Source organism: Mustela putorius, unplaced genomic scaffold (assembly GCF_011764305.1).
Source record: "Mustela putorius furo isolate JIRA1106 unplaced genomic scaffold, ASM1176430v1.1 tig00000281_pilon_pilon_pilon, whole genome shotgun sequence".
NCBI classification, from domain to species: Eukaryota; Metazoa; Chordata; class Mammalia; order Carnivora; family Mustelidae; genus Mustela; species Mustela putorius.
The window spans coordinates 246,338-265,067 of record NW_025421343.1 but is presented as its reverse complement, the minus strand read 5'-3'; the positions used below and the strand labels follow the sequence as shown (position 1 = coordinate 265,067).

The 18,730-nt window shown below is 43.4% G+C and overlaps 1 protein-coding gene across 24 annotated transcripts in view; it reads left to right on the top strand.

Annotated features, from left to right (window-relative positions):
* AAK1 (AP2 associated kinase 1) overlaps positions 1 to 18,730 on the top strand; it is a 173,622-nt gene that overhangs the window by 104,447 nt on the left and 50,445 nt on the right. For all 24 annotated transcript variants that reach the window (XM_045078958.1, XM_045078965.1, XM_045078961.1 and 21 more), the window contains exons 6-12: positions 4,712 to 4,833; positions 6,282 to 6,363; positions 6,872 to 7,004; positions 10,496 to 10,599; positions 12,807 to 12,886; positions 17,136 to 17,290; positions 18,250 to 18,626. In XM_045078958.1, coding sequence (XP_044934893.1) covers positions 4,712 to 4,833; positions 6,282 to 6,363; positions 6,872 to 7,004; positions 10,496 to 10,599; positions 12,807 to 12,886; positions 17,136 to 17,290; positions 18,250 to 18,626 — 1,053 coding nt within the window. The remainder of the gene's footprint in view (positions 1 to 4,711; positions 4,834 to 6,281; positions 6,364 to 6,871; positions 7,005 to 10,495; positions 10,600 to 12,806; positions 12,887 to 17,135; positions 17,291 to 18,249; positions 18,627 to 18,730) is intronic.

Sequence of the window (18,730 nt, the reverse complement as noted above, 5' to 3'; positions counted from 1 at the left end):
CCCATTCCTAAGGGCACTCATCTGGAGACCTTCCAGCCCCCTTGTCTTCGATGTTCTTTGTTACTCCAGTGCCTAGCACAGTGATGTCCCAGCCATGGTGGCCTGTCTGTGTGCCTTAGGTGCCTCAAGCCTGCTGCCATCTCAGTGCCGTCCTGCAGGCTGTCCTCCGGGAGCCACCTTCTCCCTCCATTCAGGTGCCTCTGCTCACCTCATCGCGGTGACCTTTCCAAATGTGCTGTTTGCAGTAGCATCCCTCTTCACTTCACATGTGTTTAACCTGTGGGGGTTTTTCCCATAACATTTATCACCACCTGGCAATTATACCTACTTTCTTATTCTCTTCTGCTGGACTCTAAGCTCCGTGAGCAGGTGAACCTTGATTTGTTCACAGCCTTACCCCCAGAACCTCCTTGGCATATAGTAGGAGTTCGAATGTGTGTATTTCTCTATTAAATGAGTGGTCATAACTTCTTAGGAGATTTACAGTTTGCTTTCATGCACATTCTCTTACTTGCTTCATAACAGCAGCGATAGAAATATTATTAGCTTGACTTTGCCGATGAGAAACAAGTCCGACAAGGCTTAAAGGTTTGTCTGAGGTCAGACATCTGATTAGTCCCTGAGGTCCTGTGACCTCCAAGTCCAGTGTGGTTGTCACATGCCAGGCTCTGTGTCCAGTGTGTTGGTGGTGGTGGTGGTGCTGGTGATGAAGGGCAGTGGCCAGCTTGAACTTGGAGGTTTCTGCAGGTTTCCCAAGTCACAGGGTCAGACTGAGAACATGCAGAGGGTGCGGAAGCTGGTGTGGTGGCCGCTGCCAAGTAAGTTCACCTTTGCCACCTCATGACCCTGCCAGCAAGCTGGCAAAGTGGCCAGAGCGGACCTTTACCATTCTTACCTGCATTAGCATTTCTTTCTTTTTTCAAAAAAATTGTATTTATTTATTGGGAGAGAGAGAGAGAGCGAGAGAGAGCACAAGAGCAGGGTGAGGGTCAGAGGGAGGGGGAGAAGCAGACACCTCACAGAGCAGGGAGCCCAATGCAGGGCTCAATCCCAGGACTCTGGCATCATGACCTGAGCTGAAGGCAGACACTTAACAGACTGAGCCACCCAGGTACCCCTGCCTTAGCATTTCTCCGATATTGATAAGGCTTTCCCCTACGTTGATAGTTTTGGCTTTGTGTCCACTTTTGTATACACCCTTAATTTTTAACTGTTTTTTCTGCGAACATAGGTTTGTATGATGTTATCTTTATGAGAAGGAGGCAAGCTGAGGTGGGGACCAGGTTGATAGAGTGTAATGCTGAGTTCTGCCACTCAGAATCAGAGTTCTAACCAGAAACACAAACCTAGTTTTTAAAAGTGGTGGTTGAGGGAAATAAAAACAGAACAAAAACTCCAGTGTGCCGCATCATCATTCTGTCTTTACTTGGTTTACCTCCTCCCTCTAACCCAGTGACTTTGGTCTCTGGAACTACCTTGTTTGTGTTTTGAAGTGAGTTAACTTCTTGGTCCCCTGATTATACATTGTAGCGTTGGCAGTATAGACAGTAATTTTGAAGGGGCAGTGCATGTACAGTAGGAGATGCGTGTTTCCCATGATGTGGGGAAGGCGGGGAAGGAAGATTGCTACTAAGGGATACTGAATAAGGGATCGAAGGGTACGTGGCATGTGAAATCCTACCTGGGTATTGTAGTACACACATGGGCATAGTATGATTACAGACAGGGGTTGACAAACTTTCCTGCCAAGGACCAGATAGTAAATATTTTAGGCTTATCAGTCATATTGTCTGTCACAAGGGCTCGGCTCTCCAATGGAGCTCAAATGCAGCACCCATGGACTAGGGGATAAGCAAGGAATGGGCGTGGCTTAACTTGGTCTGAACATCTTCCTTCAGCAATCCCTCGTGGACAGTAAGTTCTACAGATTTTATAGCCAGGCCGTGGAAGATTGTACTGAGGAGTTAGAACTCGAGCAAGGCCTCATAGAATGGCTACGATTTGACAGATGGAGCTGTTGAATAAAAGAACAAAGCAGGCAATGCAGGGAATGCTTAAAGAGACACTGAGCAAGCAGCCTGGCTAGTAATTAGTCACCTGGTTCCTCATTGACTCAATTCCTTTTATGGGGCATTTCTGAACATAAGGGACTAAGGCAACCCTGTCCTTAAGCATGTCTCCAGTACACTGGGCATACTCACCACCCACCACGGTTGGAGGGTATTATGGCTGAGGACCCTGAGTAACGCTCTGCTTCTAACTTGCTTCCTGCCCCTACAGGAAAGTAATTAATTACCTTTCTTTAGAATTAAATTGCCTAAGTTTACTTCCCAGCTTCATCACTGGGAGCCTCACCCTCTGCATCTGTACAACAGGGATATTATTATATTATTATGAGGATAATCTCATGTGAGGTGCTGAGCACAGTATTACTCATAATAGTAAAATCTCCGTAAGTGGTAGCCAATCTATAACCTCGGAATTAGATTGCGAGTGTTAGTATTGCGTTGTTGGAATTATTTTAGATTCCTAAAGTGCATATATGTTCAGGATAACATGACTGTGTCACTTTGTGTAAATAAGTTAAACTGATGAGCTTTATAAAAAGCTATAGGTGATAGAAATATTTCCTTACCTCAGCCTTGTCTCTGGGGACCAAGAACATATCCACGAGAGCTGGTGGCCGTAGTTCACCCTGCCTATGTGGCTAAAAATCCCAAGGTCAAGATTCTAGATTCAAGTGATTATAGGTTAATGGTACCCCAGGTACAAAAGAGCATCCTCTCAGGAAGAAAAAGAGATTTTAAACCTAGGCATCCAAGGCTTCCCACAGATGAATTCCAAGGAAAGTGAGTTAACAGTAACAATAACAAAACCCTTGATAACAACACACGCAGGAGACTTGATAGGAGTAAAAAACAATAAACAAAAGAATCAGTTTGCAGCAAAGGCTTTAGGTAGTAGATTTAGCTGGTACAGAATGTACAGTGAACATTTTTGTAATATATAATGTAATTTTCAGAAGAACTAAAGCAAGTATAGAAACAAGTATGGGAACAAGAGACTTTCACAATTGACCTTTTTTTTTTTTTTTTAAAAGGAAGAGTAGTAGTGGTATGGCCCGGGCATTTGATGGCTTTCTGTCTCGCTTCTGACAGACAGACACACACACAAATACGGTGTTAAGTGTGTTTCCATTCAACCAGCATTTTCTATAGCAAGCACTATGTTAGGCCCTGGTAGAGAAGACTACAAACAGGATTAAGAGATGGTTCTTGTCTTGGGGCGTCTGGGTGGCTCAGTGGGTTAAAGCCTCTGCCTTTGGCTCAGGTCATGATCTCAGGGTCCTGGGATTGAGCCCCACATCAGGCTCTCTGCTCGGCAGGGAGCCTGCTTCCTCCTCTCTCTGCCTGCCTCTCTGCCTACTTGTGATCTCTGCCTGTCAAATAAATAAATAAAATCTTTAAAAAAAAAAAGAGAGAGAGAGAGAGAGATGGTGCTTGTCTTGAAGGAGTTTGTAGTCTACTCTTGCCTTTGTTTTCTAAAGGTAATCAGTCCTTGGAAGGCTGATAACAAAAGACAATGGAGACTACAGACTTGCTGGCCCAACAAGATGTTTTGGCTGCCATTTTACTGCCCACATGAGCCAGGTCTGTCCTCCAACACACTAGTCAGCTCAGTTCACCTATACCAACAGTTAGTTACTCAGTACATCTTGAGTACAGATGCGCCCACCATCTTGAAGTTATTCTTTCATTGGCATAGTCCTTTGATACCAGAGGTCCCTTCTACTTGGAACTGCTAACCCACTGTCCAAATAATTCATCTATAAAAAAATAATACTTTAATAGGAAAACTGCACATTTGCCCACAGGCCTTTAATCACTTTGAGAAGTAGCTAAAATATAGCAAATATTTATTATTTCAGAAATCCTAATGTAGTGTGGTAAAGAAATTGATATATGTGTGTATAAGGCCCAGTGAAATAATCGACATCAGGAAGAATGAAGTGCTGAAGCACCGGGGGGAAGGAGTGACATTTGTCTCAGTGGGTCCTTGAGGAAGGCTTCAAACATGAGGTGCCATTTGAACTGGATTTGGAAAGATGAATGGGATATTGATAGTTGGGTAAGAAGGTGGGATCACAGAGAACATTCTAGCCTGAAAGAAGAACATGAGGAAAGATACGCAGGCTTGAAAGTATTAGGACTAGGGGTGCCTGGGTGGCTCAGTGGGTTAAGTCTCTGCCTTCGGATCAGGTCATGATCCCAGGGTCCTGGGATTGAAACCCGCATTGGGCTCTCTGCTCAGCAGGGAGCCTGCTTCCCCGCCCCCCGTGCCTGCCTCTCTGCCTACTTGTGATTTCTGTCTGTCAAATAAATAAAATCTTTAAAAAAAAAAAAAAAAGAAAGTATTAGGACTGTTTCTGCAGAGGTGAGAAATGGGGCTGGAAATCTAGGAAAATGGGACTCTTGCTTGCGCATTGTGGAATTCCTCAGCTTGTCCCCTCTATTGTCATTTCACCCTGTTACTACGCTTTGCTTTTTTGTTCACTTGGGATGACCCCTCTCAAGATACTTAGAGGGGAATAACTTTCCTGTGCATATTAATAGGATTATCAGCGGTAAAATATTTATATGACTCTGAACCAGATTTTCATATGCATCACTAAATAATACTTTGGAATGGGTGGTGGGGAAATGTTTTTCAGGTTGAAAATATCCTCTTGCACGACCGAGGCCACTACGTCCTATGTGACTTTGGAAGTGCCACCAACAAATTCCAGAATCCACAAACTGAGGGAGTCAATGCAGTAGAAGACGAAATTAAGAAGTAAGCTTTTCCTCCTTTCTTGGAGTTTTGTTCATGACCAGATCTGCACCCGTACTTTGAGCTTATGAATGAAAAGGTCAGGGTGGGAAGACCATGGTGCTGGTTTTGGTGCCCCTTGTCTCAGGTCATCATGTTGGAAGTTGGGGTGTCTGATTATAAGTGGAGAATGTGGAAGGGATCCATAAGCATTTATCAGTAGAGTAAAATGAAGGAATCATACAGTACTTTATCAGTGGCCCAGTGATCACTGTATATACATATTTTGACTTACGTCACATAGTCCTTAAAAAGCTGCATGGTTCACAAACTGTAGAAGGACTGTGATGTTTTCAAGTGGAATCACAACAGCTTGGACATTATCAGTCCAATGTCCAAGTACAGTTGGATGTACTTTCCACTGAAGCCTGCACTGCTGTGTGCTCCTTCTTGCTCATAAGGCGCCCACCAGTCTAGTGGAGTTAATGGTAAGTAGGGCTATGAAGTCTCTACAGATACTGAATCACTGACTTGGATGAGAAAAAGCATCTTTAGGTTTCTGGCTCCAGTAGGAACCTGAACCATCTTCCCCTTCATGTCCAGAGTGTTAGGTTTTTCACAGGCAACAACATTCACTAATACCAATAATAAACCAGCAGTCTCGTCTGCACACCTCTGTCCTGATCTTCAGTCTCCTTTCCTGCTTCATCCCCAGCAGCCAAGCTGGGGCAGGAAGACTTTGGTCCATGGTGCTGGTGGACAGCTGAACCATGGTGCCCTCTGGGCTTTGGAGACTTGAGCAGCAGAGTCATGTGCTTGGTAACATCAAACACTCCACTTTGAAGCTGAGCTTTTATTGTCTTTACTTGAGCCAGAGATAAGAGGAAGACTGTTGCTTCATCCCTCTTCCAGCACCCCCCTCCCACCCCGTTCTGCCCTTCTCCAGTGTCTCAGCCTGTATGACATGTCTGAGTTGAGCCAAATCAAGGGGAATTGCCGTTTTTAAAAAGGAATCAGAGAATACAGTATAAATACACTATTAGACAACAAGGATTTGTAGGAGATTTTATCATTGGAGGACCCAAGAAGAGTTGCTTTTAGTGTTTATTGAAGTGCCTCAGTGTCTGGGTCTCCTCGTGCTATCGGATAGAAGGACTGCTTCTAGAGGGCCTTGGGGGTAGACCAAGGACAGCTTTTCATTTTATCTGCACTGGTATTTCATGCTCTCTTCTGCGGATTGCTTGCAGGGAACTAGACTTTTTAAATTTAATGTATGTGTTTTTAAAAAGTTATTTCTGGGTGTGGTGCATAAACAATGAATGTTGGAACACTGAAAAGAAATAAAATAAAATAAAATGGAAAAAAATACTTAAAATGCAAAAAAAGAAAAAAATAAAAAGTTATTTCTGCTACCCCTGGTTTTTAATTATAGCATTGACATATTTAACAAAAAACAAATCTCTTGATTGTAGATACACAACGCTGTCCTATCGAGCACCAGAAATGGTCAACCTGTACAGTGGCAAAATCATCACTACGAAGGCAGACATTTGGGTAGGTGTCAACTAACCTATCCGCACCTCAGATACCAGCAGTCTTGACCATAAACCCCCAAGTTTAATGCAGACAGTGCCATAGTGAGAGTGGCCACTGTACCATGTCACTGTCTCCTGACCCTCAGGGTTATTCTTCACTCCAGGTGACCAGCCACTGCCTCATGAAGGATGTCAAAGGAAATGACTTTAGAGTTCTGTGAAAATTATTCAGGTGACCTGCCCTTTATTTAGGTGGTTTTCATATATGCATTACTAATTCTTAAGAGCAAAACAGCTGAAATGCTTGTTCCTTATTGGAACACAGTTTGGTAATGATGGTCGAAATAATGTACGTCAGCAGCTAAATAGTGGTGTTGAGTTCTAAATTCAAGTTTCTGATAGGTTAATAGTACAGAGTGTTTGTATCTGTGGATAATGTAAATGTGGACGAAGCCAGTATCTCTCAGTAGACCCATCGGCAGTTATGGTAAATAAACCACTTGTAGCAATCTGCTTTATTTTTTTAGGCTCTCGGATGTTTGTTGTATAAATTATGCTACTTCACTTTGCCATTTGGAGAGAGTCAGGTGGCAATTTGTGATGGAAACTTCACAATTCCTGATAACTCTCGATATTCCCAAGACATGCACTGCCTAATTAGTAAGTATTTAAAGTTTCTCGTTTCATGTGTTTACCTCTAATCTCCAGGAATGAACTGGGGGACAGAGGGACTGGATCGCAGGAGGGACAGGTTGGATGCAACAAAGATGAGTCATCTGGTAATGGTTGGTCACTCAAAGATGACATAAAACAGTGTTAGAGTCATAGGACTTTTTACCAGAAATCTAAGCTCTTTTGCACTTGAGCAGAAATCCCAACTGTGCTCTGAGCGGCACAGAACTGCTCTGTTCTCTTGCAGTCGATATGAAAGAGTCCAGCTGACTCTTATCAAGTGATAAGAAATTCATCCTTGCAAAACTGGAAGCAACTCAAATTGAAATGATTGCCATGCGTTGGCTGGAGTGAATACATAATTAAGACTGTATAACTCTGTGGAACAAGATTTTTTTTTTCTCTCTTTAGGTTAATCACTGGATTTTGATAACAAGCATTTAAACTCGGTGCTTGGTTTAAAGTGTTTTTTTTAGATGCCCCACTCTTCTGCATCATCCTAGCGAGCATATGTGCCAGTTCATTAACCAGATGGTAGAACGAGTAATCTTTGCACAAGCACTTGTACTTAAATGTGAAACAGAGATAGTTTATCATCTTTTCACATTGGTCAGGGGATTTAGCATCTAAATTTTAACCATGATGGGGTATAAGTCCTGGGATGGTTTGGGGCCCCGTTTGGGTCCCGGGTGGGGTTGCATTGAAAAAAATAGAAGGAGATATGGGTAGAGCATCTGACAGTTGTTGAGGGCCTCCTTGTACCTTATTTAATTCTTTAAAATCTCATATAGTAAATTTAATTATCCCCATTATACAAATAAGGAAGCCAAAGCTGAGAAAGTATAGGTGACTTACCCAGGGTAACGTAGTTACAGCTTTTAGGCAACTATCCATTCCACTGGGCCAATTTCATCAATCCACTTCCTCTGTTTATGAAACAAAAAGTGTGTGTGTGTTGGTGGGGGGGTAATTTAAAGAGACAGAGTGTGGCATTTAATGGTTGTTGGATGGTTTTCAGAGGTAAAGCAGGAGAGTAGTCCCTCCTGATCCGCGGATTTGCTTTCTGCGGTTTTAGCTACCCACTGCTGACCGCACTGGGAAGCAGACGATCCTACTTCCCATGTATAGTTGGGTCAGTAGTAGCCTAATCTTATGTCACCATGCCTGTGTCATTCCCTCATGACATCTCATCACACAGGCATTTATGCTTTTACGTCATCACAAGAAGGGTGAGTACAGTGTGATGAGATGTTTTGAGAGAGAGGGAGAGACCACATTCCCCTAACTTTTATTGTAGCATATAGTTATAAATACTTTATTTTATTATTATTGTTAGTTGATATCATACTGTACCTAATTTATAAATTGAGCTTTATCATACTTATGTGTGTATAGGAGGAAACAGTATCTCTCGGAGTCAGTACTATCTGCGGTGTCAGGCTCCTACTGGGGGTCTCGGAACTTGTCCCTCCCCCCTCTCCAACACCAGATAAGGAGGGACTACTGTGTATCTATTCTAGAACTGGAGCTACCCAAGTGAGACTGGAAAGATATATAGGAAATGGCCACATCTGGTGCTAGAATGGTAGGATTTTAGGGACTACATTTGTTAACATTTGTACAGCCATTCATATTAGGAAAAATAACTCTTCACTAGTGTCTGTAACACTGACATCTTTCCCAAACTCTGACCTATTTCTTTACAAACTGCTTGAAGTTTCCATAGTCAACCTAAAGTCACAGGTCTAAAATGAAATTTATTGTTCTTGCCCAATTACTCCCGATACATAGTTCCCCTCTTTTTTCAGTTTCTATCAGTGGTGTCACCATTCAAGCTGGGATAATGGAAACTTAAGGTTTTCTTTGGACTTGGCTCACAAGAGAGTATAGTCAGGCGTTTTCTAGGCAGTGCTCATTCTTGGGAGTCTCTCCTATTGCCATCACATTCTCTCTGTTCTCATCCCTGTCAACACAGTATATACACACTGGGTCAGCGTGTGCCTGTAGGGTGGGGTGGCCACTAGCCTCTCTCCTCAGTCCGTCAGTCCAGCACCGCCTCACGGTGAGATCGATCTTACACAGCGGCCCCCTAGCAAGTCCCCATCTTAACTTCCTTGTTCACCCATGGTCCCACAGGAGGGCCCAGCTTCTTAGCATGGCATTTAAGACCCTTCATACTCTGGTTCCACCCCACCCAGCCAGCCTTATTTCCCTGTGTTCTCTGACAAGGAAATTTCTCTCTGTCCCTCTGGCACCTGCATTTCCTCACAACAGAGCCTTCCCTTGCTTTTTACCCAAGTACATTTTTGCCCAGACTATTCCTTCACCAAGAATATCTTTTTTCCCTCTCTCCCCTGACCGACTTAATTCTTTCCTGCCTTCAAGCCCAAATCCTGCGTTTTCTTTCTTCCTTCCTTTCTTTTTTTTTAATTACTTTATTTGAGAGAGAGAGAGAAAGTACTCGAGCTGGGGACTAGGGTTGGGCAGAGGGAGATGGAGAGAGAATCTCAAGCAGAGCCCCAGCTGAGCCAGGAGCTGGACGCGGGGCTCAGTCTCACAGCCCTGAAATCATGACCTGAGGCAAAAATCAAGAGTTGAACTCTCAACCAGCTTCGCCACCCTGGCGCCCCCAAACCCTGCTTCTTCTGCAAGGCCTTCACAAGACTGCAGCCTCTTCAGCCTTAGTGTTCAGACCATTCATTTGGTTCCTTAAACAGTAAGGCCTTGCATTGTTGTTTGTATGTATGCATGTGTATGTTTGTGTGTCTTCACAAAGATTTTTTTTCCTGGGGATTTTTCCAGCTTCAGAAAGGGCGGAAGCTTAAAGGATCTGGAAATACACAAATGTCGTATAGAATATGTAAAAGTAGAGATATATTTATCATTTTGTAATTTCTTTTAGAATGGAAACCAGCTAATATCCCCAACAAAGGAGTAATAAGTTAGTTTTTTAAAATCTGAGTTTTGAGGGGTGTCTGGATGGCTCAATTGGTGGACATGTGCCTCTTTATCATCAGGGTCACGAGTTCTAGCTCCATGTTAGGGGTAGAGATTACTAAAAAAAAAGAAAGAAAGAAAGAAAGTGAAAAAAAATAAGTTTTGATTATAAATATCAAGGATAATCATTTGTTTAGCACGATAAGGAAGCCAGAAGCTCATAACTTCATAGGTACCAGAATATGAAGGTGGTTACTTTAATAATGAGAGCTTGCTTGAGTCTCTGTTGTCCAAGCCACAGAATGTGAACTTCAAGTATCTTTGTTTCAGTTCAGAAACTTTGTTACTTTCTTGTATATATTAAAAGTTTTAGGGAAGTTAGAACTTTGGTTTCTGAGAGGGGAGGGAAAAAGCTAATTATACTGTTTGACTTTTATGAGAAATAAAAATGAAAAAAAATTGATAACAGAGAAATTATGTTTCCTAGCTAATGTAATAAGTATTAGGGTATTATTAAATATGTTCACATATGTTTGTCTTAGGGTATATGTTGGAACCAGACCCGGATAAAAGGCCAGATATTTACCAGGTGTCCTACTTCTCATTTAAACTACTCAAGAAAGAATGCCCAATTCCTAATGTACAGGTATGTGAAAGGTGCTTTTTAGGGGGAAGTAAATATTATCAAATTGTCATTTAAAATTCCTGGATCGTAAACCAGCTTTTAATGAATATAGATGTCCCTTGTTTTGTGTGGTAGGGGGCATGCAAGCAAAGCTAACTGTGAAGCAATTACTATAAAGAAAATCCAGTTTTCCCATAGAATTTAGTTAATAAACTAAGGTGTTACACCAAAAAAAAAAAAAAAAAAAAAAAAAATCATCCCTAGGGATTGAGTTGAGTACTTTGGGTGAAGATTGACCAACCTACTGTCCTGTTAATTTCCACATTTCACTATGAGCTATGTGCCTGTTGTGTTTCCCTAGCAGTGGTAAGGCAGGCTGTCTTCCTGAGGTGGGTCTCTGAATTTGCTCCCATACCTACTGGAACATAAGCCCTTTGACCCTTTTCTCCTTTCCTGCAGCAGAGCTTTCTTGATTCTGCTTCTATTCTCCACCATCTATAACTTACCGTCCTTCCTTTCCCGCTACCCTCCTCACACACATCAGGCCATAGGAATGTTTTCTACATTTAGTAATCCTAAATTCTGCACTCAACAGTTTTCAGAGTACAGTGCTTACAAACCCCCTTTTTACAGTCTTAGCATATTTTTCCTGTGTGATCCAGCTCCCTTAAATATTTTACTAATGCATGCCATAGTAGATAAGTTCTAATCTGAAATTGTCTTCCCAGTTTTCCCAATCGTGAACTTTCCCAATCGTGAACATCAATCATGATGTCACTGTTGGAGCTTAAAGGTACTAATAAATAACACTCCTCTTTCACTCCCACTTTTGGAATCAGATATGGGAATCATTCAGATGGAACTCAGAGTGTTGACTGTATTGCTAATAAGATTGAATCAGAGGGGGCACCTGGGTGGCTCAGTGGGTTTAGCCTCTGCCTTCAGCTCAGGTCATGATCCCAGGGTCCTGGGATTGAGCCCCGCATCAGGCTCCCTGCTGAGCAGAGAGTCTGCCTCCCCCTCTCTGCCTGCCTCTCTGCCAAGTTGTGATCTCTGTTGTGTCAAATAAATTAAAAAAAAAAAAAGATTGAATTAGAGAACGAAGCTTGACCAGTCAGGCTCCCCAACTTTAGATCCACATGACGGAGCAGGGAGCGCCTGATTTTGTAGGGACAGCTTCTCAAAGGAGAAAGGGCACAGGTGAGCCAGGTAAGCTCACTTTTTTCTCCCAGTCCTATCAAATAAGTTACGCTTCTCCCTTGGGAGAGGTATGCTTGGAGAAAGGAAGAGAAGCAAGGAGAGATATCCTAGCAGAAATTCTCCCCACCTAGACACATGAAGGAAATGGAAGGTCCCTCCTAAAAGCCTGACCATTTACTATGACTAGTATTCCATTTATCAGCTTTCCAGATTAAAATGAGGAATCTTGTACGGAGCCTAACATTACCTTTTTTTTCTTTTGCTGCCCCACTTTCCCATTCATTAAGTTAAATAACCTGAAGTATAATTAGAAGCATTCAGATTGGTAACTGGTTTTTTAAAAGTCAGCTTCATGAGTCTCAAGCCATTTGGTACTCACTCAGCAGTGCTAAGCAGTTGTCTTGTGGTTGGGGATAGGAGTGCTCCCTCCAGAGTTGGACCCTGTATTAGGTGGCCAGTGCACAATCCAGGGAGTAGGAGTTCTGCTGGCCTTGTGGGTCAACGGGTGCCTCATGCACTGGGACAGTCCCAGTGCTGCAACCGTTTCACATGGTTCGTGGCTCTGGTTTTCTCCCAACGTTCAAGACAGAAGATGGAATGAATCCCAGCTGGATGTGCTGCTAGTCAGCACTGACTTCTGTCAGGTCTAGCTCATAGCTTAAATAGTATGGGTTTACTATTTACTGATACAACTATCAGGTTACCGTTATCTCTTTCCCATTCCATTCTCAACACTACCTCCAAGCTGTGTGGTAGGAAACGAAGGGTCCAGAAGGTTGGGAGCAGTGGAGGAGGAGCACACCTGACTCTGGCTGCTCTGTCCTCTTCTCTGATAAGGTGCCTCCCTGAAGGGGGCAGAGACTAGTGGGCTCTACCCTTGGTTAACTTCACTTCCCTCTACTAGACATCAGGGCCTGGAAGCCATGCTGGAAAATCCCGGACACGTATTTCTGTTGGCCTAGTCATGCTGGTATTCATTTACAAAGAAATCTGCAATGTCCTTTTGTGGTTTCCTTTCAATTCTATAGAACTCTCCCATTCCTGCAAAGCTTCCTGAGCCAGTGAAAGCCAGTGAGGCAGCTGCAAAAAAGACCCAGCCAAAGGCCAGGTAAGAACCGCCCAAGTGTGCACAGGTCCTGTGCCAGTGACCACAGTGGCAGGGGAAGGTGCTTGGTTATCAGTTTGCTCCCATGGCCAGAGGCTGCGCAGAGCTGGAGAGCGAGCTCTGTCTTTTCCTGGGAGTACAAGGAGGAATATAAGGAAACGCAACCATCTACATTTGAAAGAGAACCAAGAACTCCACAGCTGTTTCTTTTGCTCTACAAGCACAGGAGCATTCAGAGAAGAAGCAACAGCTGACTTAAAATATTGCCAAAAAGAACATCCTAAACAGAGGTCCTGGCCTTCATGTAGCCTGGTTCTCTACTCTAGTCCTTCACCTCCCTTTCCTCCTTACTTTCTGTGGCCCTGACCACCTCAAAAGAGTGCTGGTCAAGGCACAGACTCGGTGAACAGCAAAAGAGCTTGTGGATCTTAGGTAATCACCTTCCAGGTAACATGGGGTCTTCCAAGAAGCTGGTGCCAAGAGAGGACTGAAGAAGCTAGGATTTTATTTGACCAGGAGGGAAAACAGAGAAGCAGCCAGGGAAGGCCGGAAGAACTGTCAGAAGGCGATGTAAGTCTGACTCAGAGAGAGGAAGGAAGGGTAGGTAGAAGTGACCTAGAAACTACCAGACAGTTTACGGAAGGTTCACCAAAGATGTCAGGGAATCCTCAAGCCAAAGGCAGCCATCAGAGGAGCCCCATATCCCAGGAACCGGCCTACTTTAATCCCCCTATGTTTGGGGTCAGAGGCTGGGAGCAGCCCGTGGGAAGCATAGCCTCAGAGCGTGGCAGTGGATTTCAGTAGCACAGCAGCTGGGGGGCACGTAGCCTTTGGACCCCTTCCAAGCCGCAGGTCTCCGGGGCACAGCCTCTTGGTCTCCGTGCTTCCAAATGGCAGGTTCCGAGGGTAGTCATAGAGATGTGTATACCTCTTTTTTCTGCCATGTTCCTGTGGCAAGGAAACATGAGTCACAGACTGTCAACCCAGTACCCTAGATGGGAATATGTGAATTTTAATAGAACGGTAAAATAATTTTACACATTTTATGTTTTGTACATTTTAAATTTTATACATTTTTAAAACATTCTTAAATGTTTATGGAATAAATGTAAACACTGATGTGGCTCCAAAAGTTAAGAAGACTTATTTTTCACGAATTCAGCAAACAATATTAATAACAGTGTTATTTTCAATAATCAATAACAATGTTACTTTGTAGTCTGTTCCTTACTGAAGTTGGCCGTGCTCACCTCTGGAAATTGCTTTTGGGGTTGAACTCATTAGCTGAGTATTCGGGTTTATGCCCATATTGCTCTAGACCCAAATATGGAAGGTACTGAGGCTAAGCAAGGATCCAGCCCCACAAAGGCCCGCATTTATAACAGTGACAATGACCGGTACCGCTCTGAGTGGTGCTGTGTTGTGTCAAATGAAGAAAAGCATACCTGTATCATAAGGCACATGTGAACATTAGTGACTGTGAAACTGTTTGTATGGATCCAGAATGCTCAAGAATACATAGGCCTTACAGCCCAGAGATTTGGGGCTAAGGTGTCCTATCTGTAATTTACATTGATTTCATTTGCATTACCATATTTGCTCCCCAGTCCCAAGAAGTTAAGTTTTTCTTTCTGACTCTGTTATTAAAGTAACCACTCTTCTTTAAGGCATCGTGTATAGCAGATACCGTATAAGGCCCTTTATATAAATAAGATGACTTTATTTTCCTTGAAGTAGATCTATGAACCGTTACTGTTCTCATTTTACAGATGAGGAAACAGATTCAGAATTATAGGTTGCCCAAGGTAATCAATCAATATGTGGTTAGTAAAAAAGAGCCCAGAATTCTAGCATCCATATTGGGTTCTTACTCTGTTCTATGCATTGAATGATTTGCACACAAACACATAGATGGGACAACTTAGAGCCAGATCTCCTGCTTAAAGATATTTTTTCAGAGCATATCGAGGGCCATTCAGACTAACATTTTGAGCACTCTGCAGTTTATAAAAATGGTTTCACAGTCGTTGATGCATTTGATATTCACATCTGCTTCATGATGTATTATTTTCTCCATCTCCTACAGAAGGGACCCAAAGCAAGAAGAGGTCAAATGGCATACCTATCATCACACAGTTAGTCAGGAAGCAAGCTCAAATATAGTTTTCTCTGACCCCAAATCCTTTTATCTCTAAGATTTTACCCTTAAGACACATCCATCAAGGGGCTCCTGGGTGGCTCAGTTGGTTGAGTGTCCGACTCTTGATTTCGGCTCAGGTCATGATCTCAGGGTCGTGGGATCAAGTCCTGTGTTGGGCTTCATACTCAGCACAGAGTCTGCTTGAGATTCTCTCTCTCTGCCCTTCCTCGCGCTCTCTTTCACTCTCTTTCTCTATCAAATAAATAAATCTTTAAAGGAGAGAGAGAGAGAGAAATCCATCCAGTGTGGAGATTCTTAATTAACTTTTGGTTACGACAGACATCTGTTGGACTTTCTCACTGTTGGCTGTATTATTCTTATACCTTTCTTCTCCAACATTTGGCCTGTTTTCTTTTCTACCTTCCTTCCCCAGATTATAGCCTCCCCAAATATGATAGCTTTTATATTATAAGTTCTCTACCCTACACAAGAGCATCCCTCTAGCAGGATTGCAAAGGAAAGCCTCAGGATCCCCAGTGGACATCCCCTGGAGATATGTCATGGGGAAGGCACATGGGACCTGCTGCTTTGCTTCCTATCTTACATTTCGTGGAGAATGTACCAGACATATTTTGGGAATAGTGATGAAGCTCATTTGTTTTGGCCATAACTTCAGTTATACTCCCCAGTGTGTATTTTTTTTTTTTTAATATTTTATTTATTTATTTGACAGAGAGAAATCACAAGTAGTCGGAGAGGCAGGCAGAGAGAGAGAGATGGAAGCAGGCTCCCTGCTGAGCAGAGAGCCCGATGCGGGACTCGATCCCAGGACCCTGAGATCATGACCTGAGCTGAAGGCAGCGGCTTAACCCACTGAGCCACCCAGGCGCCCCACCCAGTGTGTATTTTCAAAAGACCACTACTCTGTTCTGAGTTAGATGGCAGCCAGCTGTCTGAACTACTCTAAATGAACAGAAGTTATCCCTGAATTTTTACACTATCACAAGGAATAAGACCACCCAGCAGTCCTCCCTGTGTTAATTTGAATTAGATTTGGCTGTAACATTCAAAATGACTGTGGCTCATAAAAGATAGACTGGAGGTAAGTAGTCCATGGTTGGTTTGGCAGTTCTGCCCCACACCCAGGCTTCTTCAAGCTTATCACTCTACCTTCCCTACGATTGTAGCTATGACCTCATAGACCAAAACGGTAACTTCCTGTTCCAAGCAACAGATGAAGGAGTAGCCAAAGAAGAGAGACAAATGGCATACCATGGAAACTGCCATGTGACAATTTGATTTCCCATGTAAGGCCAGAACTTCGACACATAGCCACACCTGATTATAAGAGAGGCTGGACAATGTGATTTTTACTCTGGGTGAAGTCTAGCTAAATTTTTTAATTGGAATATATTTTGTATATAACATTGTATAAATTTAAGGTATCTAGTAGTTAAAAATTTAACTAAAAATAGTTAAAAATTAAAAATTAATAAATTTAAGGTATACAGTAATTAGAAGCTCTTCCCCTGGGAAGAAGAGGTACATGTATATTGAGGAAATAGATCCCTGTCATAGTCCCCAAATCCTCTATCTTGAATTATTTACTCATTCCTTCTAGTTGCCTTATTGGAGTCACTCGTTTACATGCTTTTTTTAATTATAGAGAGACCATTTTGATAACTAGTTCTAACCAAGTTTGAGTTCCTTCTATATCTGAAAAACACCTGTTTCAAACCCCTTTCCATTATCACCCAAAGGTATATTCTGGGAAATCCTAGGAATTAGTAGGTCGAAGGATTCCAAGTTCAGGTATAGGGCTCTCTTCAAAGTTCTCCAGGCACATGGACCCATGAAAAGTTCTGCTGAAAGAAATCAGCTTGATGTATATTGATTAGTGTGTTAAATTTCTTTCCCACCAACCCTTGTTTTATAACATCGAGTAACACATAACATCCTGTGGAATACCCTTTGACAAATGTCGATTAAGCCAGTCTGGAAGGTTTGGATGAGTGTGGAGGGGAAAGCCAGTCCATCAAGTGCTCTGTCTGCTCCTCTCCCACTCTCCCCACGTTAATGTAAATCTTTGTCCCCCCTCCCTTCCTTTTCTAGACTGACAGATCCCATTCCCACAACAGAGACTTCAATTGCACCCCGGCAGAGGCCTAAGGCTGGGCAGACTCAGCCAAACCCAGGGATCCTTCCCATCCAGCCAGCCCTGACACCTCGAAAGAGGGCCACGGTTCAGCCCCCACCCCAGGCTGCAGGTCAGTAACTCGGTGTGAAATTTGGTACACGTCTTGGTTATCCCGGTCAGTAATGGAAGTCTCGGGAAGACTACTTTTGCTTCAGAAATGGAATCCAGAGGCACATGAGGAATAATGGTTTGCCTTGAGGAACAGGGGGTAAGCGCGCACTGAAATTATATGGCACGTAGCTGGTAAAAGGGGAGTCCTCTCACTGAATTCTGCAGGGGACCTCCAAGACCACTGAAGCGTGATACCTCTATTTTTTCTAGTCTTGACCCTGATTTTCTGGCTTGGTCCATTCATCCCATGCTTTCATGTTTATTTCATATTCTTCTCTTGGCCTTGAAAGAAACAAGACTCTTCTTTTTTGACACAGAGGCATTGTTTCTTTAATGTTCTGTCTACTTAGAGTATCTGTTTCCACTCCGTGTTTTGGTATTCTGGTTCTAATGAGGTGATTTAGTTTAGAGGATTTAAATTATCCAGTAACAGAGTTTAGTCATCACTTCCCTACCAGGAAGCTGCTTTTGGTGAATTTGATGGTCATCTACTCATAGGCAGGCATCTAGACTGGGTTCGTGTAACTTACATACATGTATATATGTAGATACATGTAAAATATCAAAGAAGGCTTTTGTCCCGAAGCTTTTAAGTGCAAAGATTGTATTTGAATACATTAGCGTCAAAGGCCAGTTGAATATGGACTTGGGTGGTGACTAAAGGAGTAATTGACAGATGGTATGGTGAATAAGGGAAGGCTTTCTGAAGGAGGCAAGCATTGAACCTTGTCCCTGAACCTTGTTTTGAAAAACACTAAGCACATAGTTTAGCAAGAAGATGCAAAGACAGAGGCACATAGATTTGGGGATTATCTGTCTACTTATCACCCCCCCTCCCCATTTCTTTGGCAAGAGAAAGCAAACCATTTTTGTCTGGAAGAGTTTGGAGCCCTTAAATGGAGTTTATTCTCATTACAGGATCCAGCAATCAGCCTGGCCTTTTAGCCAGTGTTCCCCAACCAAAAACTCAGCCCCCACCCAGCCAGCCTCTACCACAGTCTCAGCCCAAGCAGCCGCAGGCTCCACCCACCCCACAGCAGGCGCAGCCCACTCCAGCCCAGGCTCTGCCCACTGCGGCCCAGGCCACGCCCCAGCACCAGCAGCAACTCTTCCTCAAGCAGCAGCCGCAGCTGCAGCAGCAGCAGCAGCAACCGCAGCAGCAGCAACCGCAGCAGCCGCCGCAGCAGCAGCCACCACCCCAGCAGCAGCCGCCACCTCCCCAGCAGCCCGCGGGCACTTTTTACCAGCAGCAGCAGCAGCAGCAGCAGCAGCAGCAGCAAGCCCAGGCTCAACAGGTAAAGCGTTCAGTCTGACCCTTGCTTGACCCAACTGAGGCGGCGCTGTGGACAGGCCCAGGAGACGTAGACATCTTTCTTGAGAAGCACCAGGAAGACAGGGA